The sequence below is a fragment of the Molothrus ater genome, chromosome 8 (assembly GCF_012460135.2).
Source record: "Molothrus ater isolate BHLD 08-10-18 breed brown headed cowbird chromosome 8, BPBGC_Mater_1.1, whole genome shotgun sequence".
NCBI lineage: Eukaryota > Metazoa > Chordata > Aves > Passeriformes > Icteridae > Molothrus > Molothrus ater.
In genome coordinates, this window is record NC_050485.2 from 12,875,182 (window position 1) to 12,897,885 (window position 22,704).

Here is a 22,704-nt window from a genome sequence, read left to right on the forward strand (position 1 = left end):
CAAGAGAAGCAATAGCAGCAGACTCAGAGGACAAAGGTCCCTGGCCTCCTTTCCACCTGAGCTGCTCTGGGCACATCTTCATTTCTCCATCTGCCTGCATAGTGAACATCAGGATACACTCTGCATCAGAACCTGTGTTGATGTTTAGCTTTGCCTATTAATGAGAAATGTCTTTATCAGTGAAGCTTAAGATATCAAGATAATTTATAATTTGTGCTAAACCACAATAAGCTAATGTGCTGGTTTTGACTGAGATGCAGCTTATCTTCTTGACAGTGGCTAGTGGGGGGCTCTGTTTTGGATTTGTGTTGAAGACAGTGGTGATAATACAGAGATATTTTTGTTATTGCTGAGCAGGCCTTGCACAGAGCTGAGGCCTTTCTGCTTCTCACCCCACCAGCGAGGAGTCTGGGGGTGCACAACAAATCGGCCAGGGACACAGCTGTCCCCAGCTGACCCCAAGGGATATTCCAGCCCATATGACATTGTGCTCAGTCTGTGAAAGCAGGGGTGGCATTTGGAGTGATGGCATTTATCTTTCCAAGTAACTGTTATGTGTGGTGGAGTCTTGTTGTCCTGGAAATGATTGAACATCTGCCTGCCCATGGGAAGTGGAGAATTAGTTCCTTTTTCTTTGCCTGTGTGCATGGCTTTTGCTTTTCCTATTAGACTGTCTTTATCTCAACACACAAGTTTTCTGGCTTTTACTTCTCATTGTCTCCCTGATCTTACTGGCCAGGGAGGAAGAGAGGCTGTGTGGGGCTTGGCTGCTGGCTGGGGTTAAACCACCACAGATGTTCTTATATTCAAATATAGCTATTCACCTGCTTTAGACTACTTTAAACGTAGCTGTTTCCTACGAGTGCAGCCTTGGCCTCTACAGTACCAATTAAAATTTTGATGAGGGAGAGAGAAAAATGGCAATTTCTTTTCTTTAGTTCAATCAGAGCTGTTGTATTTCAATGATTGGCCATTGTGGTATGTGAAAGTTGTACGGAGGAGAAAAAGCCCTGGTCCTCCTCTGAAAGCTATTGGTGGTTGAACAGGATGCTTTAAGAAGTGTGAACACATCTACCCAAATTAGTTTCATTCTAAATGAAATTGCCTGTTACAAAGCATACATATTAGAGAAGCAAGTGTTGGAAAAGAGGTTCTGGACCCTGTTCACAAAATTCCCAGCTGCAAAATCAAGTTGGTTCTCCACCCGAGTTGTATAATGCTGTGATTCAGTTAGATAATGCTGTGTTTGCTATTTTGATTAGTGTCTTGGCAAAAGAAATATAATTGGAAAATGTTAGCCCTTTTTATTTTTCGTTTTTATTATCTTGGTTTGTCTCTCTAAATGCTTCCATGTGAGCAACTTCACTCATCTTTAAAGAATGCATGTAGGGGAAAAAAAGTTTATTGAAGCCTTTAACTATTACTGCTTGTACTAGAAAAGGTCGACACGATCAGTCTCCTTCCTCTTGATTTTTTGTGGAATTTTACTTAAGGAAAAGTATGTTTTATACAAAATGGGGATTTCTGTACCACCGTGTTTGGAAAGTATGTTTTCTGAAATTTCCTGATGAGAACAGTCAGGCGTGGTTTTGGGTTTAAATCCGATGTTGTGCTGAACGTTTACAACCTTGACTTGAACCAGGATTTGGTTTTGCCGTGTCCAGGTCACCCGGTCCCTCGGGCGACGCCGCGCTCCTGGAGAATGCCCGGGCTGCCCACGTGACGGGCGGAGTTACCTTTGCTACCCTGGGTTTGTTTTTATACAATGGGCCTCTCGCTGGAGCCGCCTCTTGCTCAAACCTCATGTGCGGTTTCCACCCGCGGCCGGTGCAGCCCGGTGCGGGGCTGTGTCCGCCCCGGGGCCCGGTGCGGGGCTGTCCCCCCGGGGCTCACTGCGCCCCGCCCCGGGCCCGCCGCCCCCGGCAGGTTTTGCACCGGCCTGCCCCGGCCCTCCCTCGCACGGAGGCCGCGGCGGGGCGGGCGGAGTGCGCCGGGGCCGCAGCGGCTCCTCCTCCTGCCGCTCCCCGGCACCGCCCTGCAGCGCCGGCGGCACCTGGGACGGGCGGTGGTAGCAGGGGCTCCGCAGGACCTTCGGTAGGCGCGACCCCACGGCGGGACGGGGGCGAGGGGCCGGGGCCGCCCAGCGCGGCAGGGTCGGACCGGGGCTGTGGGCCGGGCCCGTGTCCTCGCCGGGACGGGATCCTGGGGCGGCCGGAGCCCGCGGGTGACAGGCAGCGGCTCAAGGGCTGGCCGGGCGAGCTCGGGGCTTGCGGCAGCTCCGCCGCTGGGAGGAAGCAGCGCCTGCTTCCTGGGGAAATGTGGTTTCAGAGCAGAGGGCATGTTTTGGTGTTGTAGTTGCAGTTCGGTCCTTTGCCGGTGTCCCTAGTTTATCTTGAGTTTATAGTTTTGGTGTGTACAATTGTCACGAGAAAGCAGCCTAAGATGGTAGGCTGGCCATTACGCAGTGCTTTTTTACTCCCCCCGAAGGCCCCTTTCTCTAAACTGTTCGTAGTATGCTTTGTCTCTTCTTATACCATATGTACTTCGAATGTCTTTAAGACACTTAAGTGTTGTTAAGTGTCTTCAAGCCACTTTAGTTGTCTTAAAACGGAACCTCTTCAAACTCTTGCTATGCTGTAGTTATATGTGTGACAGAACACAGCACAAATACCTCCATATTCAGAAAAGCAGTTCCTTCTTGTCACCATCCTGTTTCTGTAAGGGAGTGCTTCTGTAAGAGCAGTAAGGGCGTACTTCTGTGGAATATATTTTTCTTTTTAAATATATTTAGAGTAGTTCCTGGAAGCTTCTTCCTGTTGAGGAGGAGCTGTCGAGAAATAACGTTCTGAAGGGAGTGGCAGAAGCATGGGAGGCGTCTCAGCCTAGGACGGGGACAGAAGGTGTGCAGGGAAAGCAGACTGGCCGGGGGGAGGACAAGTGTTGCTGCGGTGTGTTTTGATGAAGGAGCTGATTATGAGGGTTATGCACCTGAGAGCGCAGCTGCTATCGGAGTGGGAGTTCATTCCCTGATACCTCCCCCAGCATACAGTTATTTTCTGTGGAGTGAGTCAGTGCTTTGCTGGAACACCCAGGGTAACGTCAGAAACAATACAAACCCAGTGCAAGTGTATGGTTGCTGTAAAGCCTGAGTGTATGAACGCTTTCCCCATAGCTTGGCTATTTCTATAATTTCCTGTATTTTGAGTTGCTGTAAGAGTCATGTGGACCACTCTCCTCCCACTGATGCAGCAGATAACTTGAACTGAGTATTGCTTATGTGTTTGCCTGTAACCCTGTCCCCAGTACATTTCTGCTGAGTGCCTAGTGATTTTATGTCAACAATATTTATGATATTTTTGTTCCTTTCTCTTGCTTGACCTTAGTATAAGGTATGGGGCCAAAATAACTGTACTTAAAATTTCTGGAGTAGCCATCGCATTCATTCATGTGATTTGTCACTTCTTGAACTTATTATTTGTAGTCCCCAGAAGTTTTGAATTGTTAGATGGAGAACTCTGTGAAATGTCAAAAGCCACTAAAAAATATAACAAAACCAGCAATGGGATGGAGGTATTTCATGGGGGTGTTTATGTAGTCAGAATTGTGAAGACATAATGTTACATAACAAAATACAAAACCTGATCTGCTATAAAAAGTCAAGCCAAGAAGTTTGTCTGATTTGAAGATTACGGGAGATGCTGTTTCTTAGACCTCTAGCAATTTTGGAAGATGGAGCTTCCATATAGGGTCTGTTCAATAGCCCTGCATTAATCAGGGCCAAGATAGAGCCAACCTAATTCTAGATCTGTGATAGCAATAAAAAAAACCTAGTTGAAGCAGTGATGTAATTGAAAACAGCAGATGGTTTAATTGTGACAACAGAAATAGTAGGGCTTTTGAACAAACTGCAAGTTTCATTTATTTTTAGCCAAGTCTCTATATAATAATTGTAGAGACTTCTTTGTCAGTTTCAAGTTGTGCTTGGAGGCTTCCATTACATTAAATATTCAGCTAAGTAATGGCACCAATGTAATTTCTTTTGTTTATTTCATACATTTATGTTTACTACCTTGAACCATGTTTCTCATTGTATGTATTTTTCAAGTGTTTTATGTAAACTGTTGGAAATAAGGACAGAGACTTGTTAGCTGTATGCAGTGTGTTTTGTTTTGAGTTTCTTTTGAAGGTAGCAAAAGACTTTAAAGGAAAGGAAAAGGCTGCATGTTTACCCCTCCGTGAGCAGCACTTTGACCTATTTGAAACTTGAGTTGTCCCTTTACTTTTGCCAGTTTAGTTGAAAGTGGGTGTGGTTGATATAAATGCTGAATTTCCTTCTCAGTTCCCCAAGCTGGGAAGAATGTAAAGTAGATAAGCAAACCTAAGAACAGCAATAGGTATTTACTGTGTATTACTTCTATTGTTGCTTTGTGCTTGTTCCAGATTTTATCAGCACTCACTAGACAATCTTGATAAGAAGTTAGATCCTGAATGGGGTAAACCTGGAATCAGCTATGGGACAGAGCTGTGGGACTCAGTGGTGTCCTTCTAAGTTACAATTCTGTCACATTCTGCTGTGATTCTTGCTTGGCAGCTAGTTTTTTGTTTGTTTGTGTGCAGTTATATCCATACTGTTCAGCAGTGACAGATGCTGAATGTGGACCAGTGCCAGTCGTTAGATTGTGGTACCTGAATAAAACAAACACAGCCCCACCCAGCTCCACTGCCTGGCTGTTCCCTGTGCCGTGCGCTGTCACTGTGCCCTCTGGTCGGTAGCAATGGTCTTGTTTGATATCTTCAAAGAAAGGGAAACAAGTGTGGCCAGGTGTGGCCTCCTTTTTTGCCTTATGTGCTGTCTGCTTGAGAGAGAACATGCTATCTTACTTGGTAAGGGAAGGTTAAAAATCTTTTGGAATTCTTGTTTTGTTTGGTTTTGGTTTGTTTTTTTCCCCTTTTGCTGCAAAGTATGGGGGGGGGGAGGGTTTTTTTGAGGGCATTGGGAAATTCTTCACCAGTAGGAGAGGTGGGCTTCCAATTCAGGCTTTTAGAACTTCTGGTGAGCTTAAGAACTGTCAAATACATCAGTTCCATATCAAAGATCGAGATGAGTTTTAATGCTTCTGAAGGTCTCTTGATTGTGCTAAACTTTACTATAGTCAATATATATGTGAAGTGATACTTTCTATAATTAATTCCTGCACCCCAAAGACCTCTGGCTTGGCTAGAAAAATGTGTCTAATTTTGGACTTTGGCCTAGTAAGTTGCTCTGAATTAAGTGCTTACATTGCCTGAAGCAGACAGGGTGAATATTTCTTTTATTATGGCTAGAGATAACAACTTTAAGCTTGTGAATTTGCACTTATTTAGTAAACAGTGTACTTATCTATAGTCACAATCACTGGTTGTTTGCTATGCTTGGCAGTGTATTAAAAATACTTGGTTTTCTATTAGCTAGGAGAATAAATGCATCTTACAAATGTTAGGATTCTGGGGGAAAAACACTTCTCAGTAGTACGCTTTGAGAACTAAAGCTTGCTGATCTCAAGGGCAGTCTAGGTTTGAAGGCTATAGTCTTGCTTTCTTTTCACATTCCTTGTTTATGGTTGCTTGGAAATACTTGTCTATTTTACTACTCCAAGTTGGTTCTTGAATAATTCTGTTCCTGGAAAGAATTAATCAGCGGAAAATGAATAATTGCTTATAGGCTGGAGTGAATGAAGGTTTGTCCATTTGCTCACTGAGGGGTAGTAATCACGCCAGTGTTGCTGGACAGCTGAATGTGTAAGCCTTCCCTGGCCTGAAGTGTGAAAGTCAGCACTGGTAAGAAAAGGCTGTCTTTGTTCGTGGTGTCCATCTGGGGAGTCCCGAGGCTGTCGGCAGAGAGGATTTGCCGCAGGTGGGGTGTGTCCGTGCAGCTCCTGCCGGTGTGCCCGGCTGTGGGAGCTGTCATTGCACAGCCTGGTGTCAGTCTGTCCCCCTCTGCAGCCCGAACAGCTGCAGGCCTGGTGGAAACCGCGTGTGTCCTTCTGGTCCTGGTGCCTCTGGGCCACGCCCTGGCTCTGCGCGTCAGGCTCGCGCACAGCCACTAATTAAAAACTTGGGGTGGGAAATGAACAGCCAGATATTTTTTACTAATTATTTTAGGGTGCTGAATACTACACTATTGTTCTAGTTCATGGAGTAATTGGTATTTACATATTCCGACTTGCACTAATGGTGTAAAAATTTATTCTTTCAAGGGGGAACTTAAAATAGAGGAGTATAAATCCCTGAGGCATTAGTCAGTTGAGAACATAGCTCAGACTATTTATAGTATTATTTTTTCTTTGCAGCAAATGATTTTCTGTGACAAGTTATGAGTTTGAAATAGAGCAGCCTCATTCCATTACTTCTTCAAACATCTGTTAACCTTAATTTGTTGGGTTTTTTTCTTGCTTGTTTTGTTGTTTGGAAGGTGTCTATCTGTATTGTCATAAATGTTTTGACTGTATATTTTATATATTTGAAAGAGAGTGTTGAAGTGTGCTACAAAGAGAAGAACTTGCATCAGGGCAGAGTAGGGATCCAAAATGAAACTGATCTCTTGGAATTAACTCATGTTTTTGCTGCATATAGATCATGAAAGTCCATGCAGCTCAACTAAATTCTTTGGATTTTGAAGGCCTGAGTAGGAGCTCTGTCACTGGAAAGGCTACAGGAATGTTTTTAGTAATATTTTTACAGCTCAGTTGTAGCTTATGGGTGTGTCTTCCCATTCAGCTTTTCTTTCTTGGACATGGCATCTGTTTTCAGTTCTATTTTGGTTAAAGCTTGCAAGTGCTACCTTTCTCACCCCCTTGCCCCAGCAGGTCAAAATGCTAGATTATTTACTGTAATAAAATAGATTATGATATTGAGAAGGATCACTAAAACTGGCAGAGCTCCTGAGTCATAATACTAGCAAGCAATTCAAATGGATAGATTTTAGGAAAACCTCATATATGAGTTTGTTTTTGTTACACCATCTATTCACAGCTGTGAGTTAGTTTGGGCTTTTTGTTAAGGAAGCTTTATTTATAGGAAGTAGATGATGTGTTAGTACTCCTTAAATATACATTGTTGGATGAAGTCCAGTAAAAGTTTGTAAAGGTGAACAATGAGTGATAAGATCTGTGTAAAAGAGGTTTCCTGAGTGTTGGCTGGCATGAACTCAGCCTTGTTGGAAAATAAACCCATTCCACTAAATTAGTTTTTTTCATAGTGAAAGGAAGGCTAGACAGGAGTCACATACACAGAAGACTTAACGATAAAACAAAATTGCCAGACTATTTATCCATCAGGATGAAAAATATTACAGCTGATAGAGGAGAGAACAACTTGTATGCTGCAGTGCATGAGTCAAAGATAAATCTTGCTCAGGCTGGTAAATAGCAGTTAGCTGGTTCAGTGCTGACTGTGGTTTGTCCTTGTCTTGGAAAAGCACAGTGCTGGATGCCTGAGCTCATATCTGATGAAAAATGACAGCATATTGTAAGGTGGTAAATTCTGTTCTCCTGGTTTCACAATCAGGGATCAGTCTCAGAGCAGGTACTGTAATTTATAGCTTCAGGCTGCTTTGTCTACTATATCCTGGTAATTAACCTTGTGGAGGAGTCAAGGCCAAGGGTTTAACTTTACTGGGTGATCCCTGTGAAATGGGTATAATTAAACAAATAATTTTGAACTAATAAATGTTATGATTTTTCACCCTTTTTTGTTCTGAAGTTATTGTACCATGGCATAGCTGGAGCCTGAATAGCAGCCACTAAATAAATTCCAGGAATGGGTGTGAATGCAGTGGCTGAGCTTATTGGTATTGCACCTTGAAACAGAACTTTTCTGGCAGCCTTGAAGTTTTCTTCTTTATTTCTGCCATTGTGGAATTTGTAGTTTTGTTATAAATTTTTCAAGTTGTAGTCCTTCTGTACTGTATCTTACAGAGGCATATTTTCAAGATTGCTGTTGAAAGTCTGTCACAGATTTAATCTTTTATGAACATGTCTGTTCCCTCTTAGCTTTGCCAAGCAGCAGAAAAATGCTCAAGAGCCTGAATGGTTTATAGCTTGCAGTGTGAAGCATGATAGCAGTGTTCACTGTGGGAGTAAAACCTCAGGTCTTTATTTAAAGTTCTGAGGTGGACCTCTGGGATTGAATACTGGGAATGGGGAGAGGACCTTGACAGTAGTTGTTCTTTATTTTCTTCAAGGCACTCCCTCTTTCCGTGTGTGGTTTGGTTGTTTGGATTTTTCCCTTGTCTTATGCACTACTTTTTTTTTTTTTTTTGACTGAGCAAACAGAGACCTTGCTGTTCCTGTGTCTTCCCACGCAATGTTTGTACAGCAGGGTGGGTTTCCATATCTTCTGTTCCCTTGCCTGTGTCACCCCTTTGTTATCAGCAGGCAACTGCTGCTCATCATGAAGATTTTTAGTAAAATATTGTGGATGTAGCAGGAGAAAGTGTGGAAGATGAGAGTAGATCACATGGAGGCTGAGCTGAGGGAGTGGTTGGGAAAGGTAACTTTCTATGTTAATATTATTAAATTTAGAGTATAGGCCAACAGAGGCTCAAAGGCACTGTGGAAAAGGTGGTGATCAGGGAAGTTTCTGAGCATGAGAAGTCGGTGTGTTTGCAGCTCTAGTTTGCCTGGAAGCAAACCAGTCTGGGAAAATTTCCTCTTGGAAAAGCCCTGGATAAATACAGTGTTCAAAAGAAGCAAGTGGAACCTTTTTATATAGAAACTAGCATTTTTTTTCAGGTTGCTGAAGTTGGCTGTTTTTTTTCCTCAACCTCAGCATTCATAACCAAAAGGCTCTTTTAATCTTGGGGGTTTTTCCAGTTTGAAATGAGCGTTCTATATGGGATTAAAAGCAATCAAACAGACTTGCTAAGAAAAACAAAACCTGTACCATTGCTTCTCACCCTCTACCACAGAAAACGGTTCTTTGCCTTAAATTTGTATCTAAAGCTTTATTGAAAAAGGCATGTCACAATTTTTTTGAGTACCTTGTCTTTTTTGTATTTATATGTAAACCTAAAAAATAAGTAAAAATATAATTATGATTTTACCTGAGGAAATAACACTAATTTTGGTGTTGTAAATGTACACATTGACATTATGCATGCTAAGAATCTAGATTGTGGGGGTTCTTTGGTTGGTTTTTGAGTGATGTGGTAATAATTGCTCTTTTTTATTTTTCCGTGCTTTATTATGCAAAGCCCATTTCTGAATGCGAGAGGCTCTGAAGTGTGCCGGGCTGCCTTCTGTTGAGTTTTTGGAATGTTATTTTTATTCTCCTGGCCTCTCTGCCCTGCCATGCTCGGGTACCTGCCCGGAGGTGGCAGCGTGGGCCCGGGGCTCGGCAGCTCCAGCCTCTGGCAATTGTGGGGCCAGCAAGGAGGAAGCTGCCTGCTCGTTTTCCAGCAGCAGAGGGACAATACGTGTTTTGCTTTTTGGTTCTCAGCCTCGTGAGTTTGGGATCAGTCTTTGCATGGCTAAGAGCAGGCATTGCTTTTTAATGCTGAGAAGCTGCATTCACATGTTTATTGATTCTGTTAGATGCCACATACTGGAGCAGAAGTAAAGTAGAGTTATAGCTTTTAGTGTGCTCTGTTCATTGCAGTTTCTGTTAGTTCATTTCTCGCTCTTTAAATTTAAATGAGTATTGCAGCATGAAGTCCAAACAGTTTTTAAGTAAATTGCAGATTTTTTCATTTTATTTCCTTATTAAAAATAAAACCACAAAAAAGGTGTTTCTCCATTTCAGTGTTGCTATGCAATAGGGCCATGCAAACCAGAAAGGGAACTTAATGTGATCATGCAGAATGAAAACAATTTCACAAGAACAGCACTCCTGCCAACTCAAACCAAATCTAAAACAAAATTCCACAGCTGAAACCCAAAACACAGCAAAACATGCCACGTGTGAAAGGTAGTGCTTTAGGGGAAAGAGGGGGGGGGGAAATGGGATAATTCATACAGCAATTCTAAAAATAGAATGTGGCTTGTCATTAAAAATAACCTTCAAAAAGTTAACACTCATTATAGATATTTTTCTTCATAGTTACTTTTACCGTTCTTCCTGGTAGCTGTTCTGTTTAAAATAAGGCCCTTGTATTCTGGAAGCCAGTTTTCATTTTTTCATTTTGTCCGTCATTTAGCTGTTCTTCCTTTCTGACCTCCACTTCTATTTTGGACAGCTAATGACTTTGTGCACTTCTGTGCTGACAGAGGCACTATCCATTTTGAGAGACTCAATTTGTTCTAGTGATCTTACCCTGTCAGTAAACTCTTCATATTTTATGGCATTGCTGTAAGCATGAAAGTGTATCCCTTCTGCTTCTTACTCTGACCTTGCACTTCTGCAGATGTTTGAATTTAGGTGCCTTCTAACAACTTCTTTTAGTTACTCACTTGAAGATGTAGCTTTTTTGTCAGATGATTTTCTACTCTTCATTGGTAAGACAGTTCTTTATAGGCTGGAAACTTCTGGGGGTTTTAATAGCACAGTAAAGGAAGCAAGTTCAAGTAATACATCCCTAACAACATAATAGACCAAGCAATAAGTAGCAACTGCAACAAATGAGAAAAATAGCATGAGGAGTGACACTGCAACTGCTTAGCGATCTGTTTATTAGTCAGGAAATGGGAAGAGGTTTCTAAGGGAAAAGCTGGGACAAAGTGTGCAGGTTATGTCTGAATTTTGGTAACTGGCTATTGCATACATGTTGCTTCTTAGTGTTAGGTGGTTTAATGAGTGAAGCATTACAGAAAACAATTGTATCACACGTCTTTTGCAGATCTTTGCAATGAGTTACCCAGGCTATCCTCCAGCGGGTGGATACCCACCAGCTGCCCCAGGTAAGTTGTTCAGATGAAGTAAACATTAAATGCAGTGGTGGTCCTATCTGGAGTGGAAACATGGCATGGATGAAGAACAAGACTGCAGAGAGTTTCCTTGGCTCCCCAAAGCTTGTTAAATCCTGTTTTATCTGGGCTGGGGATTCTGATTGGTCTAATATGTGTGTTCTGCCATGTGCTCATTTAGTAATGTCCAGTTTCATTCTCAAATAAAGCACAGAGCATTAGGAAATGGTCTTAACTTGACCAAATCCAATAAATGAAAAGGATCAATGTCTGGTTGATACTGAGTCTTCAAGGTGGGTAGTGAGACAAATGAATATGGGGAGAAATCATTCATAGAGCTTCAAACCATATCCCCCAAAGAAATAGGAAATTATCCTTAATTCACTATTCTTAAGCAGGTGGTTGTGTACAAAAGGGAGAGGACTGTTAGAAAAGGTAGCAATTAATAATAACATAAAGGTGATGAAATACTCAACCACTGCTTGGTTATCACTGCTGAACTTTACAGTTGTTAGTGTTGTTGTAAGGTAGAAAGAAAGGACTGGAGTCATGCAGGTATGGTGAAATGAGGCATCAGGCAGGTTAGCTCAGGAAGGGGAAGCAGTGCACAGTGAGAAGCCCAACCAGCCAGGAGGACAAAGCCTATTTCTCAGCAGAGTATTCTGTGTTAAGACTATACTGTGCTGTGTGCAGACAGGTTATGACTTTGGTGCCTGGAAATGTACTGTTGTGCTCTGTGGACACCTCTCAAATTAGCAAAGTAAGTGGAATTAATATCTTGCTACTGGAATACCCAGACAGCTATGTACTTTAGGTTTTCTCAAGTCAAAATATGGTGTTAACTGTCTTTAGTGTTAACCTTCAAATAGGTTTAGAGTTGTTTTAAGTGAAAACTTAGAGATTCAGTGATAACTAACATGACTAGAAATACCCAGTGAGACTTCTCTTTTTATAATAATTGCAGTGCTACCCTGCACCTCTTCAATTGATTTCCCTGGTAGTGTTGAAAATGAATTACATGAGAAATTTAAGTAGTAAGAACTTTCAAAAGGCATGGTTTCTTGTTTCAGCACATCTGTGTTTGATTTCAGGTAGCAGTCCTTGGGGTGGTGCTGCTTATCCACCTTCAAATCCACCTCCAATTGGTCTGGAAAATGTGGCTGGCTATGCCAACCAGTTCAATCCCAGCCACATGGCTGGAATGGTGAGTTTGCTTTCATTTAATGTGTTCTGCTGTGATGTCCTTAAGGGCAAAGTTGTGCTTCTGGAATTGTCACTGAGAGGTTTATCACTTGAATTCTGTGCCTTTGTGTCTAATCTGTTTAGCTGTTGAGCGTTCAATATTGCCTGTTGAGGAAAAGGTTACTGCAAGCTATTTCTTATTTTAGGAAAACAGAGCACTAGTTAAATGTTGTTAACAGTCAAACTTCAAAAGTTGTGGACATAAAACTAAAATAACTTGGCATTTGCTGTGTAGAGGAATTTACATGGGCAAACACAGTCTGGATTTTGCCTATTTACCTGGATTTTGACCAGTCAGAGTAAGGAAAAAAGCTGTATAATTAGAGGTATCAATGATTTATCCTTGAAAAGAATATGGGATCAACAGTCTCTTACAAACACTGATGTTTAACAGATGGAAGTAAAAACCTTTTACATTGGAAACGTCTACATTTTCTTCAGTCAATGTGATTTTTTTTTTCATAGAGGAGAAGTGAGTGACACTTCTGACAACTTCAGTCTTCAGAAATCTGTTATGCTGCATAAGGAATGCAGTTTGTAGGAAGATATTTGCATCATAGATGTTTTTCTGAGGCAGTGATTAAATGAAGTGATTTGGCAGCCAGCAGGCAAATTGAACAACAAGCTATCTAGGATGCATGAGCCTATATCCACAGCAACTAGTTTCTGACAGTGCTGCAGTCATCCAATGTCACTTCTGGTTTCTCTCTAGAAGAGGGGTTTCATTGATAAGATTTTGATGTGAAGTGGAATATCTTAGTTTCTGCAGAAGTCTTTCTAAATGTAGTCCAGGAACTCCTGCTAGTTGTAAACTACTAACACATCGTAAAAAAGCCAAAGGTTGCTTCAAGTCCTTGCATCCAGTTGTACCCTTGTGATTACACAAGGCAGCCATGGCAAAGAAAGGGTTATTTGGTGTAAAGTTTTAGGCATATTTTTCCATCCTGCTTGCTATCTTTTGCAGATAAAGAGCTATCTGTGTTGGTGGGGAGGGAGGTTGTATTGTATTAAGCATGTTGCTGAAACTCAGCTGTTGGTGCTCCTTCCTCTCTCTTGTTTTATTGCTGTTTATTGCAGGCATCCAACCTGGCAGGAACCTTTGGAGGGGCAAATGTACCACAAAGCATGTATCCTTCCACACCTGGGGGTTATCCACCAGTTCCTCCAGGTGGCTTTGGGCAGCCCCCTCCAGGACAGCAGCCCTCATACGGAGGGTACGCTCCGCCTGGAGGAAATCCCCCATCCGGAATGCCACCTTACCCGGGATACGGGGGCGGCCCTGTGCCAGGCCAGCCCACACCACCGCCTGCTCAGCAGCCCATGAGCTATCCAGGCCTTCCAGCAACTCACCCAGGGCAGCAGCCCATGCCAAGTTATCCAGCAGGTCCAGCTGTGAACCCATCTATGCCCTCTTACTCAGGAGCTACAGGGCCTGCAGTCACTCCTGTAACGGTAAGAGCATTCAGTGCTTTTCTTTTCAAGTGTGACTGTATGTATGTTACTCTGCATTTTCTATGTGTGTATTAGTGTAAACTAATCACAAAATTGAAAAGAAAGTCAGGAAAAGAAGCTTGAGTAAAGAGAGAAATGGAACCTTTGCAAATGCAAGCACTATAGGCTTATATGGTCTTGAAACAAATTATGTTTTGCCACGGTATCCAAGAAAAAAAGGTTTTATATGAATTCAAATTAATTGATCTTGCCTTTCCTAACTTCAGCAAGTATTGCCAGTAGTATATACAGTATCATCAAACCTTAATTAATTGGAGAGCAGATTTAATGTCCGCAAACCTTGATCTTGAATTTTCTTGTAAATTGTGTCTAGAAATCAACAAATTCCTTAGGGCAGGGTTGGTTTAAGTTTTCTCTATTACTTTTCTCACAAAAAGAAAACTGATAAGTGATCATCTTTCTTAAGTAGTAAACCACAGTACTTCACTACTTGACACTAGTATGCTGTTAACACTACTGTTGTTTATCACTGTTGATCTCATTTTAGCACATAAACCGAGGTACAATCACTGATGCACCAGGCTTTGACCCTCTGAAGGATGCAGAAGTCTTAAGGAAGGCCATGAAGGGATTTGGTGAGCAGTCTGAGGATTTACATTTCAGTTAAAAGTAGAATTGCATCTCCATTCAGCACTGATATTTTTCTATTGCTATGTGTGTACTGAGTGGGACTGAGTGTGTACTGAAGTATTACTGAGTGTTCCAGAAGTATTACTGGAAGTTCATGTGGGCATAAACAATACCATGAGTTTGGTTTAGGCTTTCTTTGTATTCTTACTGTGTTTGTGAGCTCAAAGTTCTGTGGTTGTACACAAGAGTAGATACTGTAGATGAATTCAAGGCATCCATGTCCTTCTGCTGGGTTTAGAACAGATGAAATAGAGACAGAAACCTGAATCCTCACTCAATCTGTGGTGTCTGTGTGTGTACAGGAACTGATGAGCAGGCAATCATCGATTGTCTTGGAAGTCGTTCAAACAAGCAAAGGCAGCAGATAATCCTGTCCTTCAAAACAGCTTATGGAAAGGTAAGGACATTGTGAGAACAGAAGGAAGGAGAAATGAGAGCCTACATCCCTTCAGTGGCAGTGAGAAGACTTAGTGGGGGGAAAAAAAGACTGGAAGGTGCATTAGGGGAAGATGTTCTTAAGTCATAGGCAGTTCAGAGTTCTACTTTTTACTCATGTTTGACTTCTTCATGCAGTGTTGCAGATGAAACAAGTAAAGCAGTTTCTATGTTAAATGGTTACTTTGACTCTTGGATCTGTGCAATCTATTTAATTGACCTAAATGGCCTCAGTGTACACATACCATTGTACTGGTGTTAGTGTTAGTGGAATAGCTTTACTTTGAACATACATTACTGGTGCTTATGCATAAAGAATTCTTAGTAAAATGTGTATTTTTGGTGTTTGCTTTTGCCAAGTTTGGTCTTTATGCATTTTTCCTTGTTTTTCCTTCTCATTAGGATTTGATTAAGGATCTCAAGTCGGAGCTCTCAGGTAACTTTGAGAGGACAATCTTGGCAATGATGAAGACACCTGTTATGTTTGATGCTTATGAAATCAAGGAAGCTATAAAGGTTTGTGTAGGAGATAGAAATTTATAACATAGAGGAAATAGTTGAGCTTAAAAATATTTGATAAAATACTTGGTTGTCATTTAAAAGTTTGGATTCTTTTTGGATTACTTGCTTTGACTTCCTATACAAGGTTATATTCTGAATTTTTTCTATAATTTTGTTGCATTTCTTTTGTACTAGGTTGTAGAAATCAAGAATCTGAAGTGTTTCTCCCTTGCTTGTTTTAGGGTGTTGGCACAGATGAAAATTGCCTCATTGAAATCTTAGCTTCCCGCAGTAATGAGCATATTCAGGAACTCAACAGGGTCTACAAAGCAGGTTTGATCTTTTGCATCAAATTTTTCTTCCTTTTCTTACTGATAGTAAGAATTTAGGAAATGAGCAGGGTTGTATGAGGATTCATGACTCTCTCTTTTCCAGAATATAAGAAAACTCTGGAGGAAGCAATAAAAAGTGACACATCTGGACACTTTCAGAGGCTTTTAATTTCACTTGCTCAGGTACTTGCCTGCTGGGATTTTGGAATTTGTTTGTTGTGTGTTTGTAGGTGGTGTGGATTTTGTTTGGTTTGGTTTTGGTTGTTTTGCTTTTTAATGTAAAAAAGGCAGCTCATCAAAGCCCACCAGTAATGTTTCTGGGTCTTCTAATTCTTTCAGGGAAACAGAGATGAAAGTACACATGTTGACATGTCTGTTGTCCAAAGAGATGTACAGGTCAGTAGAAATGCTTCATTGTTTCTAAGTATAGTCAGCTCAATATGCTGACATTTGGCTGTGTGGATTCTGCTTACTGTTAATTTTGGACACCTTGTGATGACTTCTGATGCAGTGCTTATCTTTTAAGTGGATGGAAGAGATATAAAAAGCTGTGACAGAGCATTAGAGCCATGTAGGTGCAATACAGAGGTGAATTGGCTTTTCCAAGTGTTGGATTATGCTGCTTTCTAAGGAAATTGTCCAAAGAGATTTGAGATGATAGGTGTGTGGATTAAATTTTAAATGATTCAACACCTGCATTAGCCTTTGCATGTTGTTTAAGGAAGTCTGGAGTTTTGCAGCAAATAAGGCACTTGGACTTCATAATGCTTGCCCCATTTCTTTTTCTGTATTTTCCTTTCACTACATAGCAAAGGGGCAACCCTGCATTGTTTTAGCCATACTACGGTCATTCAAATAGCAATGTCATTAGCTTTCTATCTAGTGTGCCTTAGCCAAAACATAGAAACGTCCCAGAACACACCTAGAATTGTAGAAGCAAAGCTAGATGTAAGGACTGTTAGGAAGAACAATTTTCAGGTACTTAGTGAACCATGTCCCTTCCTTTAGTAATCTGGAGCTCTTGTGTTGGAGCAAGGTAGGAAGACTCAAGCATAGCATAGGGAAGGTTAGAACTAGTTGCTATTTATTGCTTGCTCCTGTTTTGCAGTAGTGCATAGGCTAAGAAGTTTAAAAGGAGGAGAGGCTGCAAGGAAGCAAATCTGTAACTCAGCTGTTCAGCCTGACTGCTTTTCTGAGTAATGAAGTGTGAATTCCCTTCTGTGCTCAGGAGTTGTATGCAGCTGGAGAGAACCGTCTAGGAACTGATGAATCCAAGTTCAATGCCATTCTGTGTGCCAGAAGCAGGGCCCACCTTAGAGCAGGTAATGATGTCTATATAAACTGTAACTCGATTCTGTTGTGTGTAATGATAAAAATGTACAGCACTGCTCTGTGTCTGAATTTCCTCTATCTGTAAAATGAGCCCAAAAAGATACCAATGAAAAGCAGGGTGAATTCTGCTGAGGAAAAGAAAGAGTCACCTTTCTTAGATATCAGAGCAGGTAGAGGTCATACTTGTTCAAATGATCCCCTGATGAAAGAATTGAAAAACTAGAATTGTTTCAGTCTTGCATACTTGCGTGTGCAAGACGCTTGAAAACCTTCCCCTTTTACTTGCTAACATAAGGTGCTACATCAGTCTGTCATGGTGGAAATGTTTTAGTAACTACATAGAACTTTTGCTTTGTGCTATTGGGTGCAAGGTACTTATATGAAGGAAAGGGGTGTGTATGAGAACCTTATTATTTTCTTCTTAACTTTGAGACCTGAAGCTTTCCTAAAAAATTGCTGTGCTTTCTTGGTCTAGCCCTTTAATGAAAAGGACACATCTTGGCAGGCTAGGAGGAGCATGGTAACATGTAAATGGTTGATAACAGTATTAATCCTTGAGATGTTCAAACTAGTGTGAGTACACTGTAGTGTCCAGCTGAGAAGTGCCACTGAAATGAAGCCATCCAGCACATTCCAGTGCCACCTCTTGTTGTGGAACTGGAATCTTTCTTTTCCATTTGCAGTCTTCAGCGAGTACCAGAGGATGTGTAACCGGGACATCGAAAGCAGCATATGCCGTGAGATGTCTGGAGACCTGGAGATGGGCATGCTGGCAGTAGGTATGTGCCCCCTTAGCAAGGTCATTCCTGCTGTTCCACTACAGCTGCCTCAGCTGGGGCCTCTGACTGCAGCTAAGGGTGTTCTTATTAGTGGTAATTCCAGTTTTCTGCTTTTTATGTTGAGCTTTCTGTGAAGTCATTTGGGATTAGTAAAGTGGGGCACTTCACCTCAAAATGACAGATGAAGCTTTTTTATTTCAGGCAACTGCAGAATTTAAATTTCACATGTTAAAATGGGGAACAATTCTATAATATATAATTATTAACTGTAATTGACAATGCTTTAAGAAGTGAACTTTATGAACTCATGGGTCAGTGAGAATGGAGTATATAGGACAATTTTGCAAATCATTAATTAAAATACAGGCATTAACCCTCTAATTAGTTACTTCTACCTCTATTTAGTAGAAAGAAAACTGAAATTTCATTGCAAAGGGGTTTTTTTTCTCACATTTACTCTGGCTACAATTTTTTTAAATCTTTGTTTTTAATTGCTCCCAGTACTTCTGAGGAGTGAAAACTCTTACCTCAAGTCTACTGTTGTCTCTTCAGAAGCAGTAATTTGTTTCCATGAGGCTGGGACAAGGCCTCAAGTTGCTGTGCAGTAGTTTTATTTAAAATGCTTTATTATAGATATAACTGTGAACCACTTTCCTGTCTTTTTTCTTTACATCTCCATTTATTTTTCAGTAAGAAGTTACATTAATGTCATTTGTTCTGTGGACCTTACTTGCAGGAAAAAAGGGGTTTCTAATTGAAAACTTTTGATTTTGCTTTCTTAAAGCTTTCTGGATTGTACAACTGGTAACTTACAACAATATCTTTAAACATCTTAGAATGCAGGTGTGTTGTGTTAGCTAAATAGAGTGATACAGAAACATGGATTTCATTTTGTCATTCATTTTTGAGTACTATTGTACATATCATTGACAGTTTTGTGGTGAACTGCTATCTCTCATCTACATTTTCCTACTGAGAAAAATACTTGTTCCTATACAGAATGTGTGTTCTATGAAAAACATGTCTGGGTTTACACCTTTAGTTCTGTATTGATTCTGTGTGATTGATTTTGTGCTATTAAATGTCAAGTGTGGTCTGTTTCCTCTGTAGTTTGCCAGTTTGCATGATTGTTTACTTGTAACAACGTTGCATCAATATATAGATTTTAATTCTGATCAGTGATGGAGGATTCTTTCATTATCCTGATTAACATGACAGCAATTTGACTTAGATTTTGCTCTTTTAGATTTCAGATGAGCTATGCCAATTAAATATACCATCCAGTCATTACTAAATGAGCATGTTAAAAATTTTTCAGGAGTCCTGATGAACTTCGTGGGTAAAATAAGACTTTAAAATAAGGTTTGTGATGACTCACCCTTAAGGAGAAGGGTCCACCTAAGGTTCTCTGCTACCATAGATAGTTACCTAATTTGTTCTAGAGCAGGACTTGAATTTGTCAAACTTTGCAGATGCATGGCCTAAAAATTTAGAATTAAGAAGCCAGGATCACCACTACCTATATATTACTTCAAGTCTTCTGCCCCCTCTTCATCCCCTCTTCTCTTCATAGACAAGAATCTGGTCATTAGAATTCAAATGTTCATTATGGCTGCTTCACACTACATGGTTTCTAGTGACAAAAATACTTGCTTTGAGCCATGCAGTATAGGTTTTTTAACTGTATTGCAGCTAGTGTTTGGATTAAAAAGAATTTCAGGGACTAATGGCAGGAATGGAAGCTGCATTGTATCATCCCTATGTTTATGTGAAATTCAAGCATGTGACCATGTCGGATAAACTCAATTACTGACTTCTGATTGAGGAGGAATGCCTTATTTCTGTAATACTGTTCCTCTGTTCCTTTTTGCAGTGAAGTGTCTCAAGAACACACCAGCTTTTTTTGCAGAGAGATTACATAAAGCAATGAAGGTAGGTGTCCGTGACAAGTTACATAAACTTATAGCGTGGAGGTTTTTTACAGCTGTTGGGAAGGAACTGTGCAGCTGAAGGGACTAGTGGGTTTTTCAGTGGGCAGATGACTAACAGTCATGATGCAGTCATTATTATGAAAGGCTGGAAAAATCGAGCTAATTTGATCCACCTTAACAGAGCAGTGAATATAACCGTGCATTAAACAATAATCCTCACTTGGTGAAACACAAATATGCTTAAATCATTGAAATGGGTACTTCTTAAGTAGTGAATTCTAGCAGAAATAAACAAGTAGGCCATTTAACTCACCAAATTTTCCTGACCCCTGTTGTATCTCTGTCAATCCCCCTCTTTTTTTTGAGCTGTTCTTGTGCAGAGAAATTAGTGTCCTACTGCTAAATGTAATTTATTTTAGCATGATAGGCTAAATTCTGTTCAAGCTTATTAAGTTAGTGGGGATATGCCAGCAAACAGGCATTTTATTTTCTTCTTGGTGCTATATCATACACTTTCCAGTGCATTGTAGTACTGCTTTGTTTGTTTCAGGGAGCAGGAACGAAGGACAGGACGCTGATCCGCATCATGGTATCGCGCAGCGAGGTTGACCTGCTGGACATACGTGCAGAGTACAAGCGGATGTATGGCAGATCCCTCTACACAGACATCACTGTAAGCCCTGGAGACCTGCCCTGCCCTGCCATGACACCCTTTATGCTGGCAGAACACTGCTCCTTGTGCTGAGCAGCTGTTACCTGCACTGAGTGTGGCTGGCTGGGTTGGGTTGCTGCATTTGCCAGGAGCATGGAGGCTGAGGGCCAGAGGATGGACAGCACTTGGGTTTGCATGGGGGCTAGATGAACTGGATATGGGGATGAAGCTAATAGGCAAGGAAGGAAAGGGAAATTGGTCCAGAAGGGGTTTCTGAGGCCCCTCTATCCCAATCTCCTTATATGATCTTGTGGGAACCACTCAGTCCTCCAGTTGAGTAACAGATTTCATTTGTGTGTTGGAAGAATATAAAGCTTTTATATCTTCTCAAGGATTGCCTCCTCTTTCTCTTGAAAGTACAAGCCTTTGCAAATAGACTAAACTTCAGATTGATTAGCAGTTGATCCACCTTCCTACCGCTATTTAGAGCTGTACCATCAGCCCAGAGGATGCCTGGCCAATGGTAGGGTAATAAGAGCTGGAGGAGAGTGAGTGGTGCCACTTTTTATTACACTTTTCACTTGTAATGAGGGTGCCAGACTTGTTAAGCCCCTGTTTATTCCTTCTGCTGTGGACACTGAGGGGCTGTAACTTGGTAGTGTTTGGAAAGAATCCTCTAGAGATTCTGGAGGACAGCATGTTCCAAATGTTTCTTCTACAGTAGTTGCATGCCCTGTAACCACCAATGTATGAGCAAAAAGCAGTGAGGCACTGGTGAAAAAGCTCTGTATTGCTTCTTCCCCCTGTTCCTCTTTTGGTCTGACATTATAATATATCATTCAGAAGCAGAACAGGCCATATCTATTTAATGGACAATTTTTGACCATAACTTGGCTTCAGTAAATACGGGGTGTGCATATCCACATATGTAAGCTCTGCTGCTTATTTCTGTAAAAGTAGAGCCAAAAATGTCCCTGGAAAGAAAGTTTTTAGTTTTTCAGCTGTAGTTTCACCTCTTTTGGTGGTTCTTCAACTTGTCTTTTTCTGGGTTCCTTTTCAGGGTGATACTTCAGGAGACTACCGGAAAATCCTACTCAAGTTATGTGGCGGAAATGACTAAAAGGAGTATTGAGCTTCTCTTAAAAAAAGCTGCTCTTTTCATGTACTTGCTGCAGGGCATCTTTTTTTCTCCATAAGTAAATATGTCATGACCTGTTTCTTCTAAAGCAATTGCATTTTAAAAGATAATACTGCATATATCTTCAGTTCAAAAGTAGTAGGTAATAAATGCCAAGCCCCCCCAAAATACCTTATGTGCCATCTGCTCACAGTTCTGTATAGTACACTCAGCAATCCATGAAGAATGGTCATTATTTCTTTTCTGCTTATATCATGTTGAAATAATGTTTGTTTAATGAAAAAAACCCACAGTTGTATGATTTTAATGGTGTGCTTTTGTATAAATATTGAGTGCCATTTTAATGCAAGTTTTATATCTGTTGTATGCAGAGTTGGTTTTGGGCTCCCACTTCCTGATATGTGGAGATAGCAGCCTCAAGGTTTTGTGTTTAGTTAAGACTGCTTTAAAGAAGTTTTGTCAAGTTCTCTTTTTTTACCTTGATTCTTTTCAAGGAAGATATGTTCTACATTTCATTCTTGCTAAGGCAGACTGTCACAAGGCAGGAGTAATGTTGATAGTAGTAAAGATTCTGTCATTAATGTTTAAAGGTTTTGGATAGTGCCTTAAAAATATATCTATATATATATATATGTAAGAAAAGATTATGAAATTAAAGCTAAGTCTTTGCAGACTGTGCCTTTTGATGTCATATTGATGTATGGGAGTGATGACTCAGTTTATGTAATTTAGTTTTTCCAGAGAAATTCTCTGCTACAGGATTATTCAGAAATTATTTTGGTGAGAGTTAGGGAGTTGTGTGCTGTTGTTGAGCAATTGTCTGTACATGAGACATGTAATCTGTAGTTATTGCTCAGTATTTTCATTTTGCATGTTGTAATTTCTCTTACTCTTGGAACTCTGAGTTTTTATTCCCTGCTGGCATGGATGACATCTCTTCAGCTTGTTGTTCTCAAAATAAAAACTTGTAAAGGTAAAAAGTACCAAGTGGGGAAAGGTTTCCGAACTAGGTCAGTGAAAATAGATTGCTTGTTAATCAGGAGCATGCAAACTCCCCTTACTGAAGTACATACATGTAAGAGTTCTCCCTCTGTTGTGTAAGGGTTAGGCAGGTCCTTCTTCCTAGAAGTTGTATTGCTATTTGTCTTGAAAGAAAAAGGCCATGTCATGGATTTAATTCTGGATTGCATTTGTCACCATGGCAAGGGAGGGGAATGTAAAGATTACAGAATATGATAGCCATGTGTCCAAATGATGGATTCTGACTGGGACTTGCTGACAGGACTCCCAGTTTGGTCAATGGCAGCAGTGTTGTCCTGTGTCCAGAGGCAGACCATACA

The 22,704-nt window shown here is 40.8% G+C and overlaps 1 protein-coding gene across 2 annotated transcripts; it reads left to right on the plus strand.

Moving 5' to 3' along the window:
• Positions 1 to 1,995: 1,995 nt before the first annotated feature.
• On the plus strand, positions 1,996 to 22,347 carry ANXA11 (annexin A11). 2 transcript variants are annotated; one of them, XM_036385691.1, is made up of 15 exons: positions 1,996 to 2,094; positions 10,814 to 10,874; positions 11,972 to 12,084; positions 13,200 to 13,574; positions 14,122 to 14,209; positions 14,567 to 14,661; positions 15,102 to 15,215; positions 15,443 to 15,533; positions 15,636 to 15,715; positions 15,872 to 15,928; positions 16,761 to 16,854; positions 17,548 to 17,643; positions 19,517 to 19,575; positions 20,125 to 20,247; positions 21,287 to 22,347. In XM_036385691.1, exons 2-15 carry the CDS (start codon positions 10,823 to 10,825, stop codon positions 21,344 to 21,346), a joined length of 1,497 nt encoding a protein of 498 aa, XP_036241584.1. In that variant the 5' UTR covers positions 1,996 to 2,094; positions 10,814 to 10,822; the 3' UTR covers positions 21,347 to 22,347. The 2 variants fall into 2 exon arrangements, 1 of the variants encoding a protein (XP_036241584.1); XR_004980448.2 differs by lacking the exons at positions 1,996 to 2,094; positions 21,287 to 22,347 and adding an exon at positions 18,428 to 18,486 and having other exon boundaries at positions 20,125 to 20,174.
• The last annotated feature ends 357 nt before the right edge of the window (positions 22,348 to 22,704 follow it).